The following is a 19,011-nucleotide window of genomic DNA, read 5'->3' as shown; positions in this document are numbered from 1 at the left end:
TATTGAGAGGATTAAATGTGTCCAACCCATTATCTTGGCTGACGTAGGTGTGTAGCAAGTGTCACTTGCTTGTTTCTGGAAGGCCTGTTAGGGTCCCTCCTGTCCTCTTCCTGGATCTTTCTATTTATGTTTTTAGTGCCTGACAGGAAGTGGGTCATCTGACTGTTTATCCCTTGGTAGTGTCTCATCCCACATTAAGGACTTGTTCAGGGTCTGGCTTGCAGATATGTTTTGACGACCCATATAACAATTTTTAAAAATATAAGAATGCATCACCAGCATTTAAAAATTGGGAGAGCTTGGCCCTGGCTGGTTTGCTCAGTTGATAGAGTATGGGCCCGGTGTATGGACGTCCCGAGTTTGATTCCTGGTCAGGCACACAAGAGAAGCGACAATCTGCTCTCCCTCTTCCCTCCCCTCTTCCCCTTCTCTCCATCTTCCCCTCCTGCAGCCAGTGGCTCTATAGGTTTGAGCATTGGCCCTGGATGCTGACGATAGCTCTGTTGGTCCAAGCGCATCAGCCTTAGGTGCTAAAAATAGCTCAGTTGATCCAAGCATCAGGCTTCAGATGGGTGGCTGGGTGGATCCTGGTCAGGACACATGCAGGAGTCCGTCTCACGATTGCCCCTCCTCTCACTTAAAAAATATAAATAAATAAAAATAAAAATGGAGAGATCTCATATAACAACCCAAATTCCTGGCTTGTGTGGAAACATGGAGACTCGCGCCCATGGAGGCGTACTCCTTACGGGCCTGAGCCTGCGCAGAGGGGACGTGTGCTTCAGAGTGCTGCTTCTCCCTGTCACATGCCTGGGCCCTGGGAGCATTTGGGCTTGTGTTTACCACTAATTCAGAGATTCTGCAAACATGTATTGTGCACTTGGTTTGAAGTGAGAGCAGGTTCAGCTGTGCCTGTCTTCAAGGAGCTCCCAGGCCTGAGGCGAGGGAAGAGCGGGGGCAGTGCCAACATCCAGTTAAGATCAGGTGCAAATTTGTCAGGGGTTTATGCCGAGGAACATAAGATGTATGTGCCCAAGAAGGGAGTGCTGGAGGTCCTGGCAGAGAAAAGGGAAGGGAAGAGCTGACCCAGGACACATCCTGAGTGGTCAGCAGTATGAGAGTGTACCTGGCCAAAGAAAAGGGCCAGTCAGTAGCTGCCACTTTCAAGTGGGAGGGAAGTGGGAGGAGGTGAGGCTGGGACATCAGGGTCATGGTGAGTGAGGAGGAGGGCTGTATTTTGCCAGTGGAGAAGACGGGAGGCTTTCCAGCTAGAAGACTTGGAGCAGACAAAAATGCATCCGTGAAGGAAGGCTGGAATGTGAAATTTACGGAGGAACCATCAATGGTGTGAACCCAAATTGCAAAGATGGGTGTGGCCCAGAGCTCAGGCACTTGGAGAGCCTCTGTGTGTTTGGTGGCTGGGTTTTATGCTGGGAGATTTCTTCTGGTGACTTTTTTTTTCTTTCCTCTTTGACAGAGAGTCAGAGAGAGGGACAGATAGGGACAGACAGACAGGAAGGGAGAGAGATGAGAAGCTTCAATTCTTCGTTTCAGCACCTTAGTTGTTCATTGATTGCTTTCTTAAATGTGCCCTGACCAGGGGCTACAGCAGACCCAGTGACCCCCTGCTCAGGCCAGCGACCCTGGGCTCAAGCTGGTGAACTCTGTTCAAACCAGATGAGCCTGTGCTCAAGCTGGCAACCTTGGGGTCTCGAACCTGGGTTCTCTGCGTCCCAGTCCGACGCCACATTCACTGTGCCACCGTCTGGTCGGGCTCTTCTGGTGACTTTTAAAGAATCTAAGTAAGGAGAGGGCCTGGGAGAAGTGGTCTGGAGGCTGGATGTCCTTATCCCCACTGTGACTGCAGCTTTCAGACCTGCTTGGAGAGGGCGAAAGAGTGACACCACAGGTAGAAGGCACCATCAGGAGGGAAAGCGTGGCTCTGGGGGTGGATACGGGCTAAACAAAGGCTGAGGAGCCATCTGCCGCTCAGAAGGAATGAGGGGGAATGGATGTTTGGGAACAGCTGCTGTCTGCTGGACACTTCTAGAACCTTAATCATCTCACTGCACCCTGCAGGCCAGGCCTTGAGGGTGTATGTGCCCTCTAAACTGCAAAGCCCGTAGAAGTGGCACTCCAACATGGCTGGAGCACAGGGTGTGCCCAGTCTGACTTCTGAGGCCCCGATTTGCCAGGAGCCACTCTCCAGCCTGAGCCCCAGGCTTGCTGAGGAGAAGGGTATGGGTAAGAAGTCAAGGTGTCAAAAAGAGAGGTTTCTGCTTCCGTTCTCCCCTGGATTATTTTAGTTGTTTTTGTTAATTGGGTCTTTTATTTTCTTGTGCTGTGTGATTAGGCTTCTGCTGCTTTGAAGTGGCTTTGGTTGGGTGGGGAGGGAGTGGAAGGAACTAGTTAGTATGGTGATCCTCTCTTGGCAGGAGAAGAAACAGGTTTTGCTGTTGAGAGAGAAGTTGACTTTCCCTCTTTCCATATCTCTTATGTTGTGATGATGCCTCTCTTGTCTTGGGGCCTCGGGAAGACTGAAATAATTTCCTTTGACTCTAACCTGCTTCCTGAGGATATTTATTTGGTGGCATACACAGGTGCAACCTAAAGATAAACCTGCCTTTTTTCCCCCTAAATTTTTATTTATTGATTTTTCAAGAGAGGGAGCAGGAGAGAGAGATTGGAGAGGAAAAGAGGGGGGGAGGGGGGAGGGAGGAAGAGAGAGAATGAAAGCAAGGGTGGGGTGGGGTGAGGGAGAGGAGAGAGGAAAAGAGAGAGAGGGAGAAACATTGATTTGCTGTTTTAGTACCCATGCACTGATTGGTTGATTCCTACATGCGCCCTGACTGGGGATTGAACCCGCACCTTGGTTATCAGGACAGTGCTCTCCAACTGAACTACCCAGCTAGGGCTTTTTTTCTTTTCTTTTCTTTTCTTTTTTTAAACCTGCTTGGCCTCAGGAGCCCTCCCTGCCTGACCTTGTAGGTTCACCCTTTACCGTGGATTTATTTGGATGCTTAAAGCTCTGGGAGGTTCACTGGCTGGTCCTTGGTTATCTGACACTGAGACCGGAGCTCTGCCTTCCCAGCTGCACTGCAGTGTGGCATTTAAAACCAGCTCTGCTGTGGCCATTCCCAGGTGAATTTCAGGGCTTATATCATAAGCACCAAAGACCCTGTGTGTGTGCGTGTGCACATTTAGTGCTCTCTATTCTCTAAAGTGATCCAGGGCACATTCAGAGATGGTCCTCAGAACAAATGTCTTAGAGAAAAAAGACCTGACGTGGGACGGAATCCATTGTTTTGAGCACTTTGTTCGATGCCCAGAGACAGGTAGAGCGTGGAAAGATTGGGAAGGAAAGCGGGTTTTTGCCAGCACATTATTCACCATTAGCTTTCAGCATGGCCAGGAGAGGGCTGACAGTGTTTAAGAAAATCTCTGCAGGGGTCCGATCGGCGCTTTTTGACAGATTTTTCTGATGGGAATGTTCTGGGGCAGGGCAGTCCAGCGTGGTAGCTATTAGCCATTGGGGCTGTTGAGCACTTGCACTGTGGCTAGTGCAATGAGGAACTTAAATTTTGATTTTATTTAATTTGAATAGGAATTGGTGGTTCTAGACCTGAGTATCTAACTTCTTGGGCTGCCCTCCCCACCAGTGACTACCACAGGCCCTCAGAGGCCATACCGGGAAGGCCACCCTTTTCACTCCTCACTCTCCCAGTGGGCTGATAGCTCCGTTCTTTCACGGCACACTTTTCATACGATCCTCAGCATGTGCTCTTTCACTTCCACGGGAATCACTTACCAGGTCTTGTCCCTCCTGCATGTCCTTGGTCGTGTTTAGCCTCCCCATCACCACAGCTGCTTTTTTAGGGCAGGCCTCGTTAGCTCCTGTGTGCATACAGTGTTCCTCCACAGACTCGGATTCTAGCCCCTTAGAACTACCTTCTTCTCTGTCGCCAAGAACTCCTTTTTTTTTTTTTTAAGCTTATTATTACTATTTCTTAATGTTTATTTTATTTTGTTTTTAGCTTTTATTCATTTTTAGAGAGAGAGGAGAAAGAGAGAGAAGGGGGAGGAGCAGGAAGCATCAACTCCCACATGTGCCTTGACCAGGCAAACCCAGGGTTTCGAACTGGCAACCTCAGTGTTCCAGGTTGACGCTTTATCCACTGCACCACCACAGGTCAGGCCTTAATGTTTATTTTATTGATTTTAGAGAGAGGAAGGGAGAGAGAGAGGGACAGGAACAACAATCTATTCCTGTATGTATCCTGACCGGGGATTGAACCGGCTACCTCTGCGCTTCAGCACTATGCTTTAACCAACTGAGCTATCCACCAGGGCCAAGAGTTCTTTCTAAATTGCTAATATAATTATTTTTCTTTCCTGTTTAAAAGTCTTCAGTTGTTCTCCATTGGCATAAATCTGACTCCTCAGTATGGCTGACAAGGCCCAGATGGGACTGTGTCTTACTGTCTCTGTCTCTCTCTCTCAGGACTCCAGGGCTAACCCTTTGAGCAGTACGAACGTTCGTGTACTGTCTCTGTCTCTCTCTCTCAGGACTCCAGGGCTAACCCTTTGAGCAGTACGAACGTTCGTGTACTGTCTCTGTCTCTCTGTCTCTGTCTCTCTCTCAGGACTCCAGGGCTAACCCTTTGAGCAGTACGAACGCTCGTGTACTGTCTCTGTCTCTCTGTCTCTGTCTCTCAGGACTCCAGGGCTAACCCTTTGAGCAGTACGAACGTTCGTGTACTGTCTCTGTCTCTCTGTCTCTCTCTCTCTCAGGACTCCAGGGCTAACCCTTTGAGCAGTACGAACGTTCGTGTACTGTCTCTGTCTCTCTGTCTCTGTCTCTCTCAGGACTCCAGGGCTAACCCTTTGAGCAGTACGAACGTTCGTGTACTGTCTCTGTCTCTCTGTCTCTGTCTCTCTCTCTCAGGACTCCAGGGCTAACCCTTTGAGCAGTACGAACGCTCGTGTACTGTCTCTGTCTCTCTGTCTCTGTCTCTCTCTCAGGACTCCAGGGCTAACCCTTTGAGCAGTACGAACACTCGTGTACTGTCTCTCTGTCTCTGTCTCTGTCTCTCAGGACTCCAGGGCTAACCCTTTGAGCAGTACGAACGCTCGTGTACTGTCTCTGTCTCTCTGTCTCTCTCTCTCTCAGGACTCCAGGGCTAACCCTTTGAGCAGTACGAATGTTCGTGTACTGTCTCTGTCTCTCTGTCTCTGTCTCTCTCTCAGGACTCCAGGGCTAACCCTTTGAGCAGTACGAACGCTCGTGTACTGTCTCTGTCTCTCTGTCTCTGTCTCTCTCTCTCAGGACTCCAGGGCTAACCCTTTGAGCAGTACGAACGCTCGTGTACTGTCTCTGTCTCTCTGTCTCTCTCAGGACTCCAGGGCTAACCCTTTGAGCAGTACGAACGTTCGTGTACTGTCTCTGTCTCTGTCTCTGTCTCTCTCAGGACTCCAGGGCTAACCCTTTGAGCAGTACGAACGCTCGTGTACTGTCTCTGTCTCTCTGTCTCTCTCTCTCAGGACTCCAGGGCTAACCCTTTGAGCAGTACGAACGCTCGTGTACTGTCTCTGTCTCTCTGTCTCTCTCTCAGGACTCCAGGGCTAACCCTTTGAGCAGTACGAACGCTCGTGTACTGTCTCTGTCTCTCTGTCTCTCTCTGTCTCTCTCTCTCAGGACTCCAGGGCTAACCCTTTGAGCAGTACGAACGCTCGTGTACTGTCTCTGTCTCTCTGTCTCTCTCTGTCTCTCTCTCTCTCAGGACTCCAGGGATAACCCTTTGAGCAGTACGAACGCTCGTGTACTGTCTCTGTCTCTCTGTCTCTCTGTCTCTCTCTCAGGACTCCAGGGCTAACCCTTTGAGTACTATGAACGCTCGTGTACTGTCTCTGTCTCTCTGTCTCTCTCTCTCTCAGGACTCCAGGGCTAACCCTTTGAGCAGTACGAACGCTCGTGTACTGTCTCTGTCTCTCTGTCTCTCTGTCTCTCTGTCTCTCTCTCTCTCAGGACTCCAGGGCTAACCCTTTGAGCAGTACGAACGCTCGTGTACTGTCTCTGTCTCTCTCTCTCAGGACTCCAGGGCTAACCCTTTGAGCAGTACGAACGCTCGTGTACTGTCTCTGTCTCTCTGTCTCTGTCTCTCTCTCTCTCAGGACTCCAGGGCTAACCCTTTGAGCAGTACGAACGCTCGTGTACTGTCTCTGTCTCTCTGTCTCTGTCTCTCTCTCTCTCAGGACTCCAGGGCTAACCCTTTGAGCAGTACGAACGCTCGTGTACTGTCTCTGTCTCTCTCTCTCTCAGGACTCCAGGGCTAACCCTTTGAGCACTATGAACGCTCGTGTACTGTCTCTGTCTCTCTCTCTGTCTCTCTCTCAGGACTCCAGGGCTAACCCTTTGAGCAGTACGAACGTTCGTGTACTGTCTCTGTCTGTCTGTCTCTCTCTCAGGACTCCAGGGCTAACCCTTTGAGTACTATGAACGCTCGTGTACTGTCTCTGTCTCTCTGTCTCTCTCTCAGGACTCCAGGGCTAACCCTTTGAGCAGTACGAACGCTCGTGTACTGTCTCTGTCTCTCTCTCTCAGGACTCCAGGGCTAACCCTTTGAGCAGTACGAACGTTCGTGTACTGTCTCTGTCTCTCTGTCTCTCTCTCAGGACTCCAGGGCTAACCCTTTGAGCAGTACGAACGCTCGTGTACTGTCTCTGTCTCTCTCTCTCAGGACTCCAGGGCTAACCCTTTGAGCAGTACGAACGCTCGTGTACTGTCTCTGTCTCTCTGTCTCTGTCTCTCAGGACTCCAGGGCTAACCCTTTGAGCAGTACGAACGCTCGTGTACTGTCTCTGTCTCTCTGTCTCTCTCTCTCAGGACTCCAGGGCTAACCCTTTGAGCAGTACGAACGCTCGTGTACTGTCTCTGTCTCTCTCTCTCAGGACTCCAGGGCTAACCCTTTGAGCAGTACGAACGCTCGTGTACTGTCTCTGTCTCTCTGTCTCTCTCTGTCTCTCTCTCTCTCAGGACTCCAGGGATAACCCTTTGAGCAGTACGAACGCTCGTGTACTGTCTCTGTCTCTCTGTCTCTCTGTCTCTCTCTCAGGACTCCAGGGCTAACCCTTTGAGCAGTACGAACGCTCGTGTACTGTCTCTGTCTCTCTCTCTCAGGACTCCAGGGCTAACCCTTTGAGCAGTACGAACGCTCGTGTACTGTCTCTCTCTCTCTCTCAGGACTCCAGGGCTAACCCTTTGAGCAGTACGAACGCTCGTGTACTGTCTCTGTCTCTCTGTCTCTCTCTCTCTCAGGACTCCAGGGCTAACCCTTTGAGCAGTACGAACGTTCATGTACTGTCTCTGTCTCTCTGTCTCTCTCTCTCTCAGGACTCCAGGGCTAACCCTTTGAGCAGTACGAACGCTCGTGTACTGTCTCTGTCTCTCTCTCTCAGGACTCCAGGGCTAACCCTTTGAGCAGTACGAACGTTCGTGTACTGTCTCTGTCTCTCTGTCTCTCTCTGTCTCTCTCTCTCTCAGGACTCCAGGGATAACCCTTTGAGCAGTACGAACGTTCGTGTACTGTCTCTGTGTCTCTGTCTCTCTGTCTCTCTCTCAGGACTCCAGGGCTAACCCTTTGAGCAGTACGAACGTTCATGTACTGTCTCTGTCTCTCTGTCTCTCTCTCTCTCAGGACTCCAGGGCTAACCCTTTGAGCAGTACGAACGCTCGTGTACTGTCTCTGTCTCTCTCTCTCAGGACTCCAGGGCTAACCCTTTGAGCAGTACGAACGCTCGTGTACTGTCTCTGTCTCTCTGTCTCTCTCTGTCTCTCTCTCTCTCAGGACTCCAGGGATAACCCTTTGAGCAGTACGAACGCTCGTGTACTGTCTCTGTCTCTCTGTCTCTCTGTCTCTCTCTCAGGACTCCAGGGCTAACCCTTTGAGTACTATGAACGCTCGTGTACTGTCTCTGTCTCTCTGTCTCTCTCTCTCTCAGGACTCCAGGGCTAACCCTTTGAGCAGTACGAACGCTCGTGTACTGTCTCTGTCTCTCTGTCTCTCTGTCTCTCTGTCTCTCTCTCTCTCAGGACTCCAGGGCTAACCCTTTGAGCAGTACGAACGCTCGTGTACTGTCTCTGTCTCTCTGTCTCTGTCTCTCTCTCTCTCAGGACTCCAGGGCTAACCCTTTGAGCAGTACGAACGCTCGTGTACTGTCTCTGTCTCTCTGTCTCTGTCTCTCTCTCTCTCAGGACTCCAGGGCTAACCCTTTGAGCAGTACGAACGTTCGTGTACTGTCTCTGTCTGTCTGTCTCTCTCTCAGGACTCCAGGGCTAACCCTTTGAGTACTATGAACGCTCGTGTACTGTCTCTGTCTCTCTGTCTCTCTCTCAGGACTCCAGGGCTAACCCTTTGAGCAGTACGAACGCTCGTGTACTGTCTCTGTCTCTCTGTCTCTCTCTCTCTCAGGACTCCAGGGCTAACCCTTTGAGCAGTACGAACGCTCGTGTACTGTCTCTGTCTCTCTGTCTCTGTCTCTCTCTCAGGACTCCAGGGCTAACCCTTTGAGCAGTACGAACGCTCGTGTACTGTCTCTGTCTCTCTGTCTCTGTCTCTCTCTCAGGACTCCAGGGCTAACCCTTTGAGCAGTACGAACGCTCGTGTACTGTCTCTGTCTCTCTGTCTCTGTCTCTCTCTCAGGACTCCAGGGCTAACCCTTTGAGCAGTACGAACGCTCGTGTACTGTCTCTGTCTCTCTGTCTCTGTCTCTCTCTCTCAGGACTCCAGGGCTAACCCTTTGAGCAGTACGAACGTTCGTGTACTGTCTCTGTCTCTCTGTCTCTCTCTCTCTCAGGACTCCAGGGCTAACCCTTTGAGCAGTACGAACGCTCGTGTACTGTCTCTGTCTCTCTGTCTCTCTCTCTCTCTCAGGACTCCAGGGATAACCCTTTGAGCAGTACGAACGCTCGTGTACTGTCTCTGTCTCTCTGTCTCTCTGTCTCTCTCTCAGGACTCCAGGGCTAACCCTTTGAGTACTATGAACGCTCGTGTACTGTCTCTGTCTCTCTGTCTCTCTCTCTCTCAGGACTCCAGGGCTAACCCTTTGAGCAGTACGAACGTTCGTGTACTGTCTCTGTCTCTCTGTCTCTGTCTCTCTCTCTCTCAGGACTCCAGGGCTAACCCTTTGAGCACTATGAACGCTCGTGTACTGTCTCTGTCTCTCTCTCTGTCTCTCTCTCAGGACTCCAGGGCTAACCCTTTGAGCAGTACGAACGCTCGTGTACTGTCTCTGTCTCTCTCTCTCTCAGGACTCCAGGGCTAACCCTTTGAGCACTATGAACGCTCGTGTACTGTCTCTGTCTCTCTGTCTTTCTCTCTCTCTCTCAGGACTCCAGGGCTAACCCTTTGAGCAGTACGAACGCTCGTGTACTGTCTCTGTCTCTCTGTCTCTGTCTCTCTCAGGACTCCAGGGCTAACCCTTTGAGCAGTACGAACGCTCGTGTACTGTCTCTGTCTCTCTCTCTCTCTCTCTCAGGACTCCAGGGCTAACCCTTTGAGCAGTACGAACGCTCGTGTACTGTCTCTGTCTCTCTCTCAGGACTCCAGGGCTAACCCTTTGAGCAGTACGAACGCTCGTGTACTGTCTCTGTCTCTCTCTCAGGACTCCAGGGCTAACCCTTTGAGCAGTACGAACGCTCGTGTACTGTCTCTGTCTCTCAGGACTCCAGGGCTAACCCTTTGAGTACTATGAACGCTCGTGTACGTCCTCGTGCCTCCTGACCATCCAGACCATCGTAACAAAAATTTTTATTTTAAAAATGTGTAAGGCAACATTAAAAAAAAAGACAAATGTATGTACTTCTTGTTTCCATAAATTGGTTATCAAACAAACATGATTTTAAGTTAATAAAACTGTAACTGGAACTAATTTCATTTTTTGGAAAAAAAAAACAAAACACCTCACTCCTGGGGGTCAGCAAGCATGAAAAAACCTCACTACTCAAAGGGTTAATGAACTACTTGCAGATCTCTGGACAGATGCTTCTGGCTGTGTGTACTTTTAGGGAGCCTCAGTGTTGGCCCTCCGCAGTCCGGATCAGTGACCCTCGCTGAGGGCCTGTAGCGTACTCTGCATGGCCTAGGATCTCATTTTCCCCCATCGGTTGTCATTTTCTGTTTACTGGGCTCTGTTTTCCACTGGACTTGATCCCTTTGAGGTTAGGGGCCTATTATCATCAAGTCCATCTTTAAGGGCCCAGGACAAGGCCTGACACGAAGTAAATGTTTGGTACATGCCGACATGAATGAGTGAATGAAGGAATGATAGATGAAGAGGTCATTTCCCTCTGCCTGCAGCAATTACCTGCCTTCCTACGGTCCTTTAAACCACTGGCCAAACAGTTCACACTGGGGGAAGCCTGCCTTGAGGTTAGACAAGTTAATCTTTCAGTGGAAATTCAATCCTCATATTTCATTTTCAGGCCATTTCGCGTAGCAAAGTAGTTTAACTCAGAGCAGATTTCTGCTGTGCTGATGGTTAATTTCATGGCCCACAGAGGGTCAGCACACCGGGGCCTGGAATACAGCGACCACAGTGCAGCTCACCGCACACGCTGAGGGCCCAGCAGCCCTGTTGTTTTAGAGAAGTAGTTTTCAAACATCCTTTTGAGTTAACAGCAGTGACCTTTTCAGGAACATTTTAAAAAGCTATACCATAGATCCCTCCCAGGCCGTGTATTTTCCTTTCTCCACGTAGTTCAAAAGGATTGCGTTTTCTCGTAGGTTTTTGCCGGCAATCTTCAGCTTGACCTTGGTTGTTTAAATCTGCTGAAGGAAATTTGAACAAACTTGTTCTTTGGTAATTCTTCTGCCTCTGTGAACCTTTAACCTTAAGGTTTCTTTCAGAGCCAGGGGCTGTATTGTCACCAGCCGTCCCTGCTGGGGCTTTCAAAGGGCATTGTCTAGTGTGTCTGTTTTCACTTTGCTACTGGAGTTCTTGTGAGGAAGGGTATTAATTCAGACCTGATTCCGAGACAGGACGAGGACGTTGAAACTCGCCCCAGCGTTTGGGACTGGGGAAATGAGCATAATGCAAGCCTGTGGCTGGTGCCAGTGATCATTCTACTACTAGTCTGTGAAGATGAAGAGGGGGGAGGCCTTCCCAGGACAGACTGGGCATATTTGCTGGTCACTGGGTGACTCCAGCTCGGTCCAGGTCTTTTTTGACAACATGACAGAAAGAGGTTCCTGTCTTTGATGGTCAAGCTTTGGGCCTAGAGTCCCTTCCAAATAGAAACTTCCTGGAGCACCAAGTTCTTAGGAACTTGGGAGGCCAGACATGAACTTGGGGTTCATACATCATTATAAAAATAAATCTGCTGGGGAAAGAGGAGGATTACATTAATTAATTCAGTCAACAGACCCTGAGCAGCCTACTACATGCTAGGAGTTGGGTTTACTTTGGTGAACAAGACAACAGTGATTCCTGAGTCCATGAACCTCACGTCTGGTGGTGTGGGAGGCAGACAGAGAAGTGAACAGGAATGTGCAGAATTATAAATTGTGGTAGTGCTGGGAAGGACAGTACAGGGTGCCCGAGAGGGAATCTGTGTGGAGGCAGGGAAGGCCCTTCTGAGGAAATTAAGTCTAAGCTAAAATCTGGAGGAGATGCAGGAGGCAGCCACTGGGATGTTGGGAGGGAGTGGTGCACATGAGAGTACTGAGGCAAGAGACAGCTTGGGCTATTCTACAAGTAAGAGGGTCAGTTTGGCCTGACTGCTGGTGGCACAGTGGACAGAGCATTGACCTGGGACATTGAGGACCTGGGTTTAAAACTTCAAGGTCGCCGGCTTGAGTGAGGGCTCATCTGGCTTGTGTGCCAGTTCACCAGCTTGAGTGTGGGTTCGCTGGCTTGAGCATGGGATCGTAGACATTGACTCCATGGATGCTGGCTTGAGCCCAAGGACACTGGCTTGAGCAAGGGGTCACTGGCTTGGCTGGAGCCCCCTGGTCAAGGCACATATGAGAAAACAATCAGTGAATAACTGAAGTGACACAACTACGAGTTGATGCTTCTCATCTCTCTCCCTTTTTGTCTCTCTGTGTCTCTCTCTCTCTCTCTCTCTCTCTCTCTCACTAAAACAACAACAGCAGCAACAACAACCAGAAGGGTCAAGCCGACTGTATCAGAGACAGTTTCCACAAGAGACCTGGTATAGGGTCAGTATATTTGTACAAATATATATATTTGGATTCTATATAGCACTCCATTTTGCTGGAGGATAAAGCAGCCACATGGCTTTTTTTTCTGCTATGAGGACAGAGAACAAGAGGGAGGAAGGCAAGCAGCCTCTGGAGGCCTCTGGTCTCAGCACGGCCGTCCTGTTGGTCTTTTCCTACCCAGAGGGTTGTATTGAGGTTTCTGGTACTGCACCTCATTTCCTTCCCATAGAGGAAGGGAGGCTGAAGTGAAAGTAGGAGCCGGCAGGTAATCCTGGCACCCAGTGACCCAGAATTTTCACTGCTCCATGACTGTGTCTGGACATTTAATATTAGCCCGTTGCCTACTTATCATTCAAGTCAGGCAGAGGATAATGATATATTCCTGAACCCCTGTACCTACCACTGGACATCAGAATGGCACCCAGCCCGCCTTCTGAAAAGGAGCATGGAGCACACACCCCCCTAAGTATTTTCTCCATCCGCTTTCCTTTTGCCATTCCCACTGGGTTGAAGACACGCTTCTTTTCCTCCTGCAGTGAGTCTGGTGTGTGATTGGGCCAGCCAGATTGTACCCAGAAGGCTAGAGGATGGTTTGTAGTTCAGAACTGGGGCGGGAGACTCAGAGAAGACCAGTCTCACCCTGGAGATTCCCGGTCTGGTTCGGCCTCAGATGTGAGTGGAAATTTTTCTGCCTTTGATTTTCTCAAGTTCTTTTTTTTTTTTTATTTCATTTTTTCTGAAGCTAGAAACGGGGAGAGACAGTCAGACAGACTCCTGCATGCGCCTGACCCGGATCCACCCGGCACGCCCACCAGGGGTGACGCTCTGCCTACCAGGGGGCGATGCTCTGCCCCTCCGGGGTGTCACTCTGCCGTGACCAGAGCCACTCTAGCGCCTGGGGCAGAGGCCAAGGAGCCATCCCCAGCGCCCGGGCCATCTTTGCTCCAATGGAGCCTCGGCTGCGGGAGGGGAAGAGAGAGACAGAGAGGAAGGAGGGGGTCGGGGGTAGAGAAGCAAATGGGTGCTTCTCCTATGTGCCCTGGCCGGGAATCGAACTCGGGTCCCCCGCACGCCAGGCCGATGCTCTACCACTGAGCCAACCGGCCAGGGCCTCAAGTTCTTTAATAATGGACCGGTAGGTTATGTCCTTCAAAGCTCTTGTGAGATGCCAGTTTGGTCTTTTGGAGACAGTGGCCCATCCCCAGGTTGGAGGGAGAATGTGTACAGGCAATCCTACCAGGTAGGGGCTCTTCAGAGAGAAGAGGGCCATGGTTGCTGAGCTTTAGGGTCCTTCTCTGAGAAAGAGCAACATGGATTCCCTTGTATGTCTTTTCTCTTCGAGAATCAAATGAACTCTCTTTTCTTGGCAAATATTTTTTAGATAAAAAAAGTGCTATTGTTATTGTAGATTCATTAGTTGTTTATACAAGTTTTTAAAAGTACATAATAAGAAACTCCATGGTAACCAATGAAGTTTCTTTTCGAGGATTGAATATTGTCTAGGAAAGATAAGAGTCAGTTATTTTTGGTTTGATTTCTTCAGCTGAATCTTCCCCTTTTCCTCTTATCTCAAAATCTGTCTTGGAAGGCAATCTGGGGACATTTTAGCAAGCACCGTGGTAACAGATGTGTGTCATCCTTTCCCTGACACATTTCCAGGCCCCCAAGAGACAGCTGTACAATTGCGAACTGTCTGCACAGCGGTGGGTGGAAACCATGCTCATGCCGACTCCGGGACTGTTCGGTGCACAAGAGGGCAGTGTTTGCTTACAGTCCTGGGTGGAGATGCCGAGGTCAGCATAGTTAGAATGACCTCGGCCTCTTTCAAGACAAAATAAACTGTACGGCACAGCCACGAGGGCTTCCCATATATGCCCACAAGAGCCTGATTCCTCCACAATATAGTTGCTTGCTATCTTTTTTCCATAAAAAGAAAAATACTGTTTCTTTTCATTCTTTTTTAATTAATGAAGATACGGTTTGCAGCTTTGTACGTACAATGGCAGAAGGTTAACCAGTGCTGTGAAAGCAGAACAAGTGCTTTATAGTTAAAGGGTTAACGAGAAGGGTTTTGTTTGAAGTGAGGGTCAGTGTATACTCGCCCCCTTCCACACCAGTGTGAGGATGCTCTGACTTCTCTTGTCGAGCATTTGAAGATGTGAACATCAGTCCGCAACCCTTCTTACACCGTTTTATTTTTCTGAAAGTTTATGATACCAACCAAAGCAAAGAATTTCCAGGAGTAAAGAAGGTGATCTTGCCTGACTTGTGGTGTCACAGTGGATAGAGCATCGACCTGGGATGCTGAGGTCCCTAGGTTCAAAACCCTGATGTTGCTGACCTGAGCACAGGCTTGCCAGCTTGAGCATGGGGTTGCAGGCTTGAGCATGGGATCATCGACATGGTCCTGTGGTCGCTGGCTTGAAGCCCAAGGTCGCTGGCTTGAGCAAGGGGTCACTGGCTTGGCTTGGCTTTAGCCCCCTGTCAAGGCACATATAAGAAGCAATCAATGAATAACTAAAGTGACGCAACTATGAGTTGATGCTTCTCATCTCACTTCCCCCTTCTCTCTCTCTCTCTTTCTCTCATGTACGCACACTAAAAAAAATAAAGAGTAAAAACAAAAAAAAGAGGTGATCTTGCCTCCCGAAGGTATAACGTGCTATATGAAATAGGCCATGGCTGCTTTTGTATAGGATTTGCCTATTTTCAGGTCTTCTGTGCTGTTTTTTTGTAGAGGCTTTCAAGCCGGAAAGACATTGGTATATAACTCTATCCCACTGGATTCCAGCCTATGCCAGAATTGGGGTCTCACACCTTCTTTGGTCCCCCCAACCTGGCACTACTGACTTTAGGTTCCTCCTGAATGTTGACACTCAGAAGAGCTTAATGTACAACAGTAGTAGGGAGGTCCAGCACCCTGAGGAAATGCCTGAGGTGATGGTGAGGCGGTGGGGAGCAGGCTCAGGCCTGGCCTGGACCTGGCTCTGGGCACTGTAGTGGTAATGATGCTTCTCTTTCCCTCTCTGAGCCTGTGTGTGCACCTCAAATGCAGGTGATTCTTCTGCTTGGGGTGGTTGTTTAGAGAAAATGTTCATAAAGCTTGCGGTACACAGGAGGGAGCCCTTCTTACTATGTTGTTCGCTTTGGCCCGGGCCAGTTAGAGGCATATGGGTGGGGGTCGTAGAGACACAGATAGGGTGGTAGTTCTCTTATTTGATTCGTATAGCATGTCTGTTGCTCGGCTCCTGTGAGTATCTGCAGCCAGGCAAGATGAAATTTAGGTGAGGGGTGCCACGTTGCCGCCTGATCCTCTGATAGTCATTGAGGAGAAAGCTGGGTTCCCAGGCTGAGCCCTTCTAGTCTTTTCTAATCGCAACATAAATCTTCCACGTGAGTGTGTCTATAAGATAGATGCGCATACGCTGTGGAACATATTAGTATGTGTGACATCCTCATGGAGTTTAATTGATCAGTGGCATTTAATACAGAATTTGAATTTGACAGCATTGAGTGAGGAGACCCATGGCTGGCCTTCTCATCTGCTTCCCCGTGAAGCTCCTGTCCTGGCTTTTATTAGCAGGGTCTGGGTAGGAAAGGAAGGTTTTTGTGCTGGAGGCTTTCTAAGCAGACTCATGCTATGTTTTTCCAGGAACATAATTTCAGAAAAATGCTGGAGCCCTCAATTTCCAAAGGAGCCTAGTTTGTAAGGGGAATGAAAAGTTGTTTCTGCGTGTGGCTCTGGGGTTGTTCTCCATCTTCACTCCCTAAGGCGCGGTTGGTGAACAGGGAATGGGACAGATGTTTCTTGGCAGTAATTTCTAGTCAGATTCTTGAATGCCTTGTATTCTCTGGGTCACCGTCAGCTCATAACGGAGCAAAATTGAGTGAGAATTCCTGCAATGAAAGACATGAATGGCACACCAGAGAGATATGATGGTGCAGATAGAGCGCATTCTCTGAGAAAATATTTCCAGTGCTATCTGTAAAATTCAGATTGAATAACCATTCTGAAGTGCTCCCATTAAAAAAGTTGCCTTCCACAAGCATTGCAGCTGAGTAAATACCAATAATTTTTATTTCCCTCTTCTTATCAGTCTCTCTACTGAAATGTTTCTGCATAGCCTGTCTGGTCTTTTTAAGTATACATCAAATGAGTAGTGTCACCTTCCAATTTGGATTATCCTCATTTCATAACACAAACTGCTTCTTTGCTTTTGCATTTGGAGGTAATTATCAATATTTACCAATACTGGGGAAGAGCTGGGAATGGCGGGAAAGCTGCGGCAAATGTGTCCCCAGATGAAGAGAGGAGGGAGTGGTGGTGTATGTGGTGTGTGTGGTAGGGGCTCAGAGGCTGGCCTGACACGGGACGGCCTGTCTGTGTGCGCCCAGGTCCTCGCAGTCTCTCATAGAGGGGTGAGGAGGGGGCTGTGTGGACTCAACTGCACAGCCGTCTTTTGGGAACGGGACCTCTGAAGAAGCTGAGAAGGCTGTTCCTGACGCTCAGTGAGAAATGCTTGATCTGCTCTCTGCTCTCACAGGTTTCCCCTCTGTTTCCTCAGGCTCGGCCCTGGGCCTGGGTGGAGTGCCCTTTCGTGAGCAGAGCAAGAGAAACTGAGGGCTGCTGCTCAGGCCCCACACCCACAGCCTGGATGCAGACGGGCATGAATAGAATGTTCTGATGTTCCTATAAAATACACTTTATACACACGTACATCTGCCTTGAATCCTGAGTTGCTAGGTGCCATTCTCTTAAATCTTAGTAGACATTTAATTCAACTTTTAAGTAATTTCAGGGTTTTTTGCTTTTTTTAAATTTTTTTTATTTTGGAGCCAGTAAAAATTTTTTAACTAAAAGTTTACTAACACTGTAAACTTTGGTACTTAGCTTGTCATGACGAATTAATGGCTGCCTTTGGGACAGGCAGAGGGGGTCTCAGATTTGGCCTGTGGCACTTCCCAGAGTTAAGAAGCCCCAGTGCAGTGGGCATAGGCTCTGGGGTTGGAAAGATTTAAGTTGGAATTTTGCTTCTTCTACTTGCTTATTGTGTGACTGGACATTTTGTTTTTCTTTAGTTTCTTTACCTGTTTCTTTTTCTTTTTTTGTGTGTGTGACAGACAGAGAGAGAGGGACAGATAGGGACAGACAGACAGGAATGGAGAGAGATGAGGAGCATCACTTTTTCGTTGCGACACCTTAGTTGTTCATTGATTGCTTTCTCATATGTGCCTTGACCTGGGAGCTACAGTAGACCAAGTGACCCCTTGCTCAAGCCAGCGACCTCGGGGTTTTGAACCTGGGTCCTCTGTGTCCCAGTCTGATGCTCTATCCACTGCACCACTGCCTGGTCAGGCTCTACCTGTTTCAAAAAAGGAATAATACCTATCTTTTGGGTTTTCATTAGGATTAGCAGTAATCACTTTGATAGGATTAGCATGGTTCTCGGTGTGAGATAGAGGTCCCATGAATGGAAGTAGCCCTCAGCACTGTCACCCGTAGACCAGCACTGCAGAGTTTGACCCAGGAATGCCTCTGCTCCAGAGGTCGTGGGGGAGAACCAGTACCCCCTTCCCTCAGCTTGCGGGCAGCTGAAAAGAGCACTGGAATTATGCAAGAGCTATGTTTTAAAGAAAGAAGTGAAATTCTTAAATATTTTAAGGCAAAGGAGGGGAGGGAGAAAACATTCATTGTTTTAGTTGGCTGTTCAACAGGATGCAGGACAAAGCTGGCCTCTCTCCTGTCTAATGTCATCATTGGCATTCTTTTTCTTTGTTTCTCCTCCTCCCCCTCCACTCTTCTCCTCCTCCTCTTCCTACTTTTACTGCAACAAAACCCCCTTTGCTCCAAGTCATTTTCAGTTTCTGAGCCCGGGAGTAATCGCATGCTCTGGAGCTCTTCTAACGCTAGGAGTGATTTCCTCTTGCAGTCTTTGGTCTCTTCTCCAGCATTGCCTGTACTTTTCAAAGGGAGGGGCCAGGTGCTGGCCCTGGAGCGAGTTTTGAGGCTTGTGAGAGTTCCGGAAGAGGGGCTGTAATGTGCAGGAGTTCTTAGATATGCTTTCTAAGTTCTAGGGCAGTAGGATGGTGATGGTGACGTTGGAGTGAGCAAGGTTTGGAGGAAGATGGGTGTGGATGGGAAACTGGACTGACTTCTGGATAAAGCTTGCCTGGGTGTCAGGCCAGGTGGAGACTGGCAGATGCGAGGGGACGGTCTCTTGGGAGGGCTGAGATTACTTTACCATTTTTTTTAACATCACCTTAACCGTTTAATGAGTGCCAGCAAAGTGGGCTGTACTAGCCCAGTGCAGTGCAGGCTTTGAAAGCTCAAACGAAGAAGATAGGGTCCCTGCTTTGGGGAAACTCAGTGCTGAGAGCAGCTCGCTGGGTTTCTCTCTCAGGAGAACATGGGTTCACTTGTGAGCCACCTGATTGGGCACCCAGTTATTCTGATGATGTGCTTGGCCCCAGCGGCCTATATCCACATCTTATCCTTCTCTCCCTGACAGTGGCTTACAACATCTGTAGCTCTGCTTATTTGTATATATGTATATATGCTTTTTCCTTTTTTATTTTATTTAAAAAATCTTTTTTTAGTTGCTTTCTTTTTTCTTTTTGTTTGGCTATGCTTATTTATAAGAAGCAGGGGAAAGAGCTGGATTGAGCATGCTGATCCAGGTTCAAAGCCCCAGCTCTGTGGTTAGCTTGTAATGGTGCACTGCTCTGAACCTCAGTCTTCTCATCTTCAAAATGGGGAGAATCACTTTGCAGGTTTTTAAAGCTATGTATA

General features: G+C 49.0%; 1 protein-coding gene across 4 annotated transcripts in view; it reads left to right on the top strand.

Moving 5' to 3' along the window:
- The window catches only part of EEFSEC (eukaryotic elongation factor, selenocysteine-tRNA specific), a 310,890-nt gene that overhangs the window by 11,296 nt on the left and 280,583 nt on the right, over window positions 1–19,011 (top strand). The window contains exon 1 of one of the 4 annotated variants that reach the window (XM_066352210.1): window positions 12,787–12,893. The exons of the other annotated variants lie outside the window; for them this stretch is intronic. Within the exon in view, the coding sequence (XP_066208307.1) occupies window positions 12,809–12,893 (85 nt within the window). The 5' untranslated portion in view covers window positions 12,787–12,808. Of the gene's footprint in view, window positions 1–12,786; window positions 12,894–19,011 lie in introns of those variants that run through there. 4 annotated transcript variants of the gene reach the window in all.

This window comes from Saccopteryx leptura, chromosome 11 (genome assembly GCF_036850995.1).
Source record: "Saccopteryx leptura isolate mSacLep1 chromosome 11, mSacLep1_pri_phased_curated, whole genome shotgun sequence".
NCBI classification, from domain to species: domain Eukaryota; kingdom Metazoa; phylum Chordata; class Mammalia; order Chiroptera; family Emballonuridae; genus Saccopteryx; species Saccopteryx leptura.
The sequence above is the reverse complement of the archived record's forward strand: the minus strand, read 5'-3'. Positions and strand labels throughout refer to the sequence as shown.